Source organism: Empidonax traillii, unplaced genomic scaffold, assembly GCF_003031625.1.
Source record: "Empidonax traillii isolate 1590-97213 ecotype Southwest subspecies unplaced genomic scaffold, ASM303162v1 scaffold451:size1465578, whole genome shotgun sequence".
In the NCBI taxonomy this organism is placed as follows: domain Eukaryota; kingdom Metazoa; phylum Chordata; class Aves; order Passeriformes; family Tyrannidae; genus Empidonax; species Empidonax traillii.
The window spans coordinates 65725-74877 of record NW_020955644.1 but is presented as its reverse complement, the minus strand read 5'-3'; the positions used below and the strand labels follow the sequence as shown (position 1 = coordinate 74877).

The following is a 9153-nucleotide window of genomic DNA, read 5'->3' as shown; positions in this document are numbered from 1 at the left end:
AGCCAAGCAAAATAAAAAATACCAGCCATGTGTTATGATGAAGTGACCCATGAACATGCCATACATGCTGGTAGCTGCACAGAGAAAAGCTAGACTGTTATTTTAATATTATTATTAAGCTTATTGAATTGACACTTGGAAAACAAAACAACTCAGAAACGCTACGTACACGACAACCTCAGTTTAAACTCCTGGGAACCTCAGTTTAAAGTCCTGGGAAGTTTGGAGCTTTGGCTCTGTCTTTTTTACCTTTTTTTAAAGGCCTCCACCCAGCATTTCCCCAGTGCTAAATTAACCCCAGAGAGGACAGAACGCAGTCCCATCTCCTCAGAGAGGGAGGGTCTCCTCCTCAATGTGTGCCCACCTGACCTTTAAAATCACCCTGGCAACCCCTGTGACTGCATCCTGAGAGTCTCCTCATTTTAACACTCAAAACCTGCTGCAGAGAAACTCATTCAATTCAAACCCTCCCGTTCATAAAAGCTCTGAACTGCATTTAAAATTGTGCTCAGACACCTGGCAAGGGATCAGATGATTTTGGTGATGGACTCGGGCCATGAGGCTGCGAGAATGAACCACCTCAGCAAGCTGTGCTGTTGTCACGACAGGTCACACCACCCTGTCATGTTCTTGGAAGATAAAGGAAGAAGAAGTACAAGCTCGTGGATTTCAAGAATGAGAAAATGTAGGCACCCAAAGGCCCGAAGGAATGCAATTAAAACTAAAGCAGCTCTTCCCATAAAATCTTTTCATTTGGATCCACCAGTTCTTGCACCTTCCCAGTCTTTCCTGGTTATGTTTTCACAGATTGTTTTTTTTTTAGATTTCAGAGCACACTTCCAATTATTACATGTGTTTTCCCCCACCCCCCTCATTTTCTAGTCACAATCCCAGGCCTTAAAAACTTCTACTTGTCTGACAGGAGTGGCACGTTTGCATTTTATTAAAAGAGCTTCACGTAATTCAATGGAATTCACTCTACACAAAAAGATAATTTTTTTTTTTTTAAATGACCAAAATTTCAAACATCTATATATAAACCAGCTCTTAAAAGTTCAACGTTTTTGTTTGAGGAACAACACTGGAAAAACGAAAGACACACACCTGGCAGAACTGATGATTGAAATCTGAGCTCCAAAGAAACATAATTGCATCATTAGCCCTGAACAAACTGGCTCACACTTGGGAGGGACCAGGCCTGATCTGGAATTCTTGTGATGGACCAGGTCTGATCTCGAATTCCCCTACAATTCCCACAGACTTTTATGGGAAATAGTAAGTGTTACAGAAATTCATAGTTTTATTTAGCTATTTCTCGTGTTTTGTGGCATTTCTACGCTCCTTTGAAATTTTATCATCCAAGTGTTTTCTTTTCCAACAACAAATTCCTTATTTGGTATCTACATCCCATGGCAGTTTTTTAAAATCTCAGGATAGATAAGGGAAAAGCAGTGCAGAGAAATAAAACCCTTAAAACTTAAGCCATTTGCAAGTTCCCAATGCATTGCATTAATGCACTTGTGCTTTTGACAAGAGATGTAAAAACTTTCCCTGGAATAAAAAGAGTTCAGTTGGAGATAACTGAAAATACGTATTTCAAATCAAGTTCCCTTTCTGTCTTAAGCAAGAGAGTCTGTTAAACCATGATAAGAAATAGTTTGATTTCTAAAACAACATTTTTTAAACATCTGCCACGTTGTCCTTGTACCCACCAGCTGAGCTGACCTCCCCAGAAATGGAATATCCCCCACGGTGTAAGTGAAGCAACTGGACAAAAGTTAGCCCTTTAAATGTGAACATTTTGACTGATCTTTGAAAATTCGGGATGTGGCCTCTAATAAAAAGTAACTCAGTTAAAAAAAACAACACCTCTGCGTTTAATTTCCTCGCACATCGTGAACGGACAGGCAGAACACGGAGGGATGTTATTCCAGGATTCCAGCATCCCCCACTAGCTGACCAGTTTGGGGAGCACGGAACAGAGCGGAATATTGCTACCAGAGTCAGATCCCAAATTAGCCCTCAGCTTGTTGGCTCCTCCAACCACGGAAGGCAGCCTGGAACCCGTCCCTTGGAAAGAACTTGTGTAGCTAGGGACCCTTCTGGCGGTGGTTCTATCCGCAGGGGGCGGTTTGGGCACTCGTTTACAAATCCAAGGGTGCCTCAGAGCCTGGCCGGGGGTCATGCGCGCCGCAGGATCCCAGCTCAGGCATTCCTTCAGGAAGTCTATAAACAAGGGGTCATCGCAGCCCTTCAGTGCTGTCACCCAGTCCTTGTTCCCCGGAGCTTCCCGGACTTTCCCCCGGCGCGAGCGGCTCCCGTTCAGGGTCACTTTGCCGTCCGCGTGCGTCGTCACGGTGCAGTAACGAGGGTGACCCTTGGAGTTGATGAAGTTCTTGGCTCGCTTGGACTGATCCAAGAGCTTCTGGGGTGGCATTCCGAGAAGTTCCATCATGCAGGCCAGCTGGTCCGCCTCATCCTCTCCGGGAAAAAGAGGGTATCCAGTCAAAAGCTCCACCAGGATGCAGCCAAAACTCCACATGTCTATGGGCAAGCCGTAGCGGCTTCCCAGGATCACCTCTGGCGCCCGATAGAATCGAGACTGGATGTACGTGTAGACTCTTTGGTGCTCAAAACAGCTGGACCCAAAATCTATAACCTTGATTCCACTCCTCCCGTACTGTTTGAGGAGGATGTTTTCTGGCTTCAAGTCACAGTGGATGATTCTGTTCCTATAAAGAGCAGCCAAACACTGCAGGATGGAGTAAGCAAACTTCCGCACCAGCTGGAGACCGAAACCCTGAAACTTATTCCTTTTAATCAGCTCATACAGGTTCACACTCAAGAGCTCGAAGGTCATACAGATGTGGTTCCTAAAGGTGAAGCTTTCCAGCATGTGGATAACATTCATACTGTCTGTTTTATCCTGCTTCTTCAGGTGCTCCAGGATCCGGATCTCCTCTGCCGCTTGGCGGTGGAACCTCTTCTCGTTGCGGACCATCTTTAAGGCCAAGTGCTGGTGGAGTTTGTGATCGTACACTTTGGCAACTTGCCCAAAACTGCCCTTGCCGATGATTTTGAGCACTTCATACCTGTAGGCAAGGTGGTCGTGGGGCACGTGGATGTAGCTGCCTTGGTCGTCATCGTAGCCGCCGTTGTTGGGGCCGCCGATGACTCCTTGTCTCTTTTTCGCAGCTGGACCCACAAAGTAAATCTCAGAAAAATTAAATATCTCTTGCTGCTCATAAGCAGATAGCTGGTGCCTGTACTGTTTGACAGCTTGCTCCGGAGCTTGGGAAAGACATTTCAGTGCCCTGCCACCAGTTTTAGAAGAGCTTATGTTGTCTAGGATTTTATCTTTTGACAAGGAAGGGAGAGGTCTTTCTAAACCAGAAACTCCTGCACACTGAAGAGAACTGCTCCTTTTGTTGCCAGAGTCCTCAAATAACTGCTCTACTTTGACCTGATTTCCAGGCAGAGAGTGATCCTTCATCATGAGTTTGTTGATGGAAACCTACAGATAGAAAAAAATAAAGGACTTTAGTTTATCTTTTAAAGAACGGACTAAGAATTAAAGCAATACCAACATAAAACAAAATCATTAACACCAATGGCTTTGGCATTTATTAGGGACAAATATAAAATGCTGGATCAAACTAGTTTAAGTTACAAGCACAGTTATAAAAAGGTACAACAAAGAGAAAGCAACTCACTGAAACAGCACTTGCACAGACGCAACGTGCTTTTAAATCCATAAAGGGAAACCCTAGACAGCCAAACACTCAAAAAGGACACAATACCTATCTCTAGTCAGCAAACTGCCAGGGAGCAGCTATGTTTAGCTTTAAACGTGGGTGCAGCAACACAACCAACGACAGATGCAACTTGCACCTGTCTGGAACACGCAGCGTAGCGCGAACGTGCAGAGAAGTGGCAGGAATATCAGCCAGACAAGATGCCAAAGGAAGACAAAGAAACACCCCAGCAGGTGACATATGGCTGGTGTGCCCCAGCTGAGCGAGGAGCAGAAGGATGACAGGGCAAGACAAGGTAAACCACCCTTTAAAAAAAAAAAAAAACAAGCAAACATGTTTTCTCTTTGAAGGGCAAAACCACTGTTGTATCCATTGTATGGTAGAATCACAAAAATCCTGAGCTGGAAGGAACTCACAAGGATCATCCAGTCCAACTCCTGGCCCTGCACAGGATACCTCAAAATCCCACCCTGTCCCTCAGAGCGTTGTCCAAACCCTCCTGGAGCTCTGGCAGCCTTGGGGCCGTGCCCACTGCCCTGGGGAGCCTGTTCAGTGCCCAACCACCCTCTGGGGGAAGAACATTTCCCTGAGATCCAACCTGACCCTGCCCTGACACAGCTCCAGCCGCTCCCTTGGGTCCTGTCTGGTCACCACAGAGAAGACAGAGCTGCAAAACTATCTTAGGACAGACTTAAAAGCTTTGAATAATCGAGACTACTCACACTCAGCTGACACAGGCTGTAACCACCGCCTTGTGCTAAAATATTTACCTCTGAAATGAACCCATAGAAGGTGAGAAAAACGCTGTGAAAGTTTTCAAGCTTGTCATTTTTGCAGTTCAGTAAATACTGCACCTCCCCAGAGGTCAGTTCCCTACTAGCACAGCAGTTATTCCCTTTTCTGCTCACTGACACCCCATGCTGATGGACAGCACAGAGGTGTTGTCTCATCCCATGCAGCACTGAGGAAGCCCTGGCTGCAGTGGCAACATCTGTTTTCCATTTTGTCCTTTAATCTAAAAATAAAGACTTCAGACACATGCCAAACCGAATCCCCTGAAAACCAAAATAACTATACAGGAATCAAACAAAAAATATAAATAAACCTGTAGCCCCACAGCAATAAAACCAAATTCCTTTTTAGTTAAACCCAGCCCAACATCTTGGCTTGGTCAGTAAATAAGGGAAGTGAATGTTCTCGCCAAAAACAACTACACACGTCTCTTAAAAGGGTCTGTTTGTTGGTGCTGCCTTCAAATGTTAATTCTTGCTCACCAGCACCCAAAAATTGGGCATTTCCTGCAGAAGTCAGTCCTTATCGACGGTGATGAGGGGCCAGTGGATATATCCTACTAAGTTCCACTCCTCTGGGTCCTATCAACCCAAAAATGCAGTGTACTGGAGAGACACACCTCTGCACAGAGTCTGAGGCAAAAACAACAAAGCCCAGCCCTGGTAATTTCGAATAAACGCCTTTTTCTTGGAGCCTGGCTGACCCTCTGAGATAAGAATGACTTTTTTTTTTTTTTCAGAGCTGGCTAAAAAGACTATCCAGTCCAGCAGACCCAAACAGTAAGTTTACAAATAAACAGAAAATATAAACACAGAGCTCGGTTCATATTTGTTTTAATATTCCCTACTCGGGAGCAACAGCAACTCTGCTCGTGCTGCTGTTCATAGCAAACATTCTGTACCTTTGAATCCCTAAATAACCAAGGAATTCATTATTCCATTTATCCTGGAACGATTTCTTAATGAAGGAACCGTGGCTTTGGATTTCAAACCCTGACTCGACAGTAGTAAGGTCTCAATTTTCATTCTTAGAGGACTCCCAAAATCATTTGCCACATGATGGTGAGACACAAATATAGATCCATCTTCACTTGAACTCAGACGAGCTGCACACATGACTTCTGGCTAACAGCAGCTTGCTCTCAACAGCTTTATTTTACAAACCACAGCTTTTGTTTTATTGGTAAAGCACTATCAGCAGGCAAGAAACGAGGCTGACAACAACTCAAAACTCTCACTAATAGAAAACTTCATTTTCATTGACAAGGGAACAGTCCAATTCCTACACAACTGGCTTTGCAAAAGTGCATCAGGTATTTTCTGAACACTGAACTTAACAGGCTTCATTCAACCCAGGTACTCTCCAAGCAGAGAGAATTATGTTCTCCTACAGCTCAGATGAAGGAATGGGCAGCTGCAGTCACCAGGACTCAACTCTCACATAACATCACATCCTAAGAGAAAAATCTTGCAAGGAAACTAAATATCACTTAAATCCAGATACTTCCCCATTAAAATTGAGTATCATGCTTGCATGCTGTGCATGATCAGTTCCTGCTTGCATGATACCACTGAGGCTGTATTGTATTTATGTATCATCATGCAAAACTGGGCATGATATAATCCTTAATCTTGCTTTAAGAAGTTAACAGGCTTCAGGGTCAAAATAACAGATGAAGATAAGATACACCAGTCAAACAAAATACTCATGGAGTTGTATTTAACTAGAGAGTTCAGTTCTACTGACTTTTGTTCACTAATGAACAACTGAAGTTACACTAAAATTTAAAACACTGCAATGTTTAAAAAAAAAAAAAAAAACCAACCAACTACTCTTCAAACTCTCCTGCTCAACAAAACTCTAAATTCCTTCTGCTCTCCCTCAACATTGCCAAAAAGGGAAAACACAGACCCATGCCCGAGTTTGCACAGACCAAATTAATTACTAATACCTGTTACCATAAAATCCCACAAGGTGATGATTTCCAAATGCATCTTACTCGGGGAAATGTGTATTTTCACTTTTTAGAGAGTGAGACTTTTTTAAGCTCAAGCTCCTTCCCTTCTGCCAGAACTGAACAAGAGCCAAAACACATTAAAAACCCATCTAAAAGACAGATCAGTGTACAAAAGTACAGCTAAACATGACCACTAGTGCTCAGCTGAATCAATCTAAGGAAAGATCTCCCAGCTCCACAACTGCTGAGGGAACACAGCCCTTGTGAAGAAGCCTGTTAACACCTTCAGTCCATCAAGAGCTATTTTGGTAGCAGACGAAGTGACAGATAATGCCCAAGTTTTCAGAGGAGAAAGATACTTTTGTGAGATGTTTGGCAGCCATGCAAACCCACACTGCTCCTTCTGCTGTTCCTAAGTACTTATCCGTTGGAATTTTCATGAGGGAAACTAAAATGGAAACGTGCAGGAGGTAAAGCAAAGTGTGTGTGGGGATTGACTTATCAGTACAAGGTGACATGGCAGAACACTTCAACCCTTTGTAAAGTAACTTTTTTGACTAAAACACAAGCTGAGGACACTAAGATGGGATTCCTGAGGCTGCCAGCAAGTTCTACAGTGAACACAGCACATCATTTTTATGCATAGTGAACACAGTAATGTTAATAAGCTACTACAAAGCTGCAAAATCCCACTTTTTTTTCTCTGTAGGGAGATATCTCGCTCCTGGATAGTTCTCAGTGCCACACAACACCATGCGAAGACACAGATGATTTTAAAATACTCACTTGAGGTCTTGGAAGGGAAGTGGGTCCAGAGGCGCTGCGTTCTTCATTTGAAGGCTCTTGATATCTTAAATCATCTATCCTCATATAGGAGTCATATAATCCATCTCCAAACCTGCCTGGAAGTGTCCCATATACAAACCAGTTAGCCACAACCACTCACACTGATAACGGACAAACACTCAAATTTACCTCCCTTACCACCTTTTAATCTGTAAAATCATCGATTTTCATTCATTTACTTAACGATCTTCCGATTTTAACCCTATTTTCACACCACAACAGAGCGAGAAGCTCTTGGGCCACCCCGATGTGCATGACACTTTCCAGTTTAAGAGCTCCTCTTTTGTTAACCAAGTTCTGCACTGCAAAGACATCCTCGGGAAGCCCCGAAAACGAACGCCACGCTCCCTCTGCAGAGGCATTAAAACCACCACGCTCCCCATTTTTAAGCGGGGTAATCCCAAACGAGCGGAAAACGGGCAAACCGCTGGATAGCGGGCTATCCTTTTTTAAGGCAGGTTATCCTCTTTAAAAGAAAAAAAAAAATGAAAAGAAAGAGAGATGTGCGAATTACAGCTGGGGGCGGCAGGGTTGGGGTGGCGGGGGGGAAGGAGGAGAAGGCGAACGGGCGGAACCACGCGGGGCTCCCCCGAATCCGCAGCCGCCACCCCCATCGCTCCCCCCCCCGAGCCGCGGGACCCCCCTCCCGGCCGCCTCACCCGCTCCGAGCGGCCCCTCCAGCTTCCTGCCGAGCAGCATCGTGTCCGGGGGACCCCGGCCCCGGCCCCATCCCCGGCGGGTCCCGCTGCCCAGCGCCGCCGCCCCGGCCCCGGCCCCGGCCCCGGCCCCGGCCGTTGCCCCGGGAACGGCCCCCGCCCGCCGCCCGCCCGCGCCTGCGCAGCGCGGCCGGGGCGGGTTCCACTCGCACCCAAAAAAAAATCCGCCGAGGTTTTCGCCTCCCGCTCCTCTCCCCCCACCCTCGAGGCCTCCCCGGTGTGCGGGGAGAGGAATCCTGCGAGGCGCGGGCAGCCCCGGGTAGCGGTTTGGTTGAGCCGAGGCGGGGTGCTTGGGTGGTGAAACTCCCGAGTGGAGGGAATCTCCTCGCGCGGGGGTTTATTTGGGTTGAAGTCGCTGCTCCCCCCTGTGAGTCCCAGGGCAGTGTTTGCTTAATCCGGGGACTTCGCGCGGTGCAGAACTGGAACCCTGTGTTTCGCGTGGGAGTTACAGAACGGGGTGGTAGCTGTGGCGCTTTACAACATCAGGGCTCTCTTACAAGGGTGTATAATCAACGGAGCGTATATGTGAGCAGAAAAGGTCTGTGGCAGATTTTGGAACGTTTAGGATGTCCTCCCAAGTTCCTCAAAATGATCATCTCGCTTCATGAGGACCAGCGCGGTCAAGTCAGATATGGGAACACACTTTCTGAGCCGTTTCCAATAGCTAATGGTGTGAAGCAAGGCTGCGTTCTCGCTCCAACCTTATTCACGATCTTCTTCAGCGTGATGCTCCAAAGGGCCACGGCAGACCTCGATTTTGAAAACGGTGTCTACATTCGATATCGTACCGATGGGAGCCTCTTCAACCTAAGGCGACTGAAGGCCCACACCAAGACCTTAAATCATCTTGTCCGTGAGCTGCTTTACGCTGATGATGCCGCTCTCGTCGCCCACACAGAAGTAGCTCTGCAGCGTTTAACATCCTGCTTTGCAGAGGCTGCTGAGCTTTTTGGTCTGGAAGTCAGCTTGAAGAAGACAGAAGTTTTATATCAGCCTGCACCTCAGGAAGTCTTCCATCATCCCCATATCACCATTGGTGAAACAGCACTCAAATCAGTCCAACAGTTTAATTATCTGGGAAGCATCA

General features: G+C 46.2%; 1 protein-coding gene across 1 annotated transcript; it reads right to left on the bottom strand.

Moving 5' to 3' along the window:
- Window positions 1-746: 746 nt before the first annotated feature.
- Window positions 747-8119, bottom strand: DYRK3 (dual specificity tyrosine phosphorylation regulated kinase 3). The gene is made up of 3 exons (XM_027895142.1): window positions 8010-8119; window positions 7291-7406; window positions 747-3514 (listed from the first exon to the last, which is right to left on the bottom strand). The coding sequence occupies exons 1-3, from the start codon at window positions 8047-8049 to the stop codon at window positions 1952-1954; spliced, it is 1719 nt and encodes a 572-aa protein (XP_027750943.1). The 5' UTR covers window positions 8050-8119; the 3' UTR covers window positions 747-1951.
- Window positions 8120-9153: the final 1034 nt, after the last annotated feature.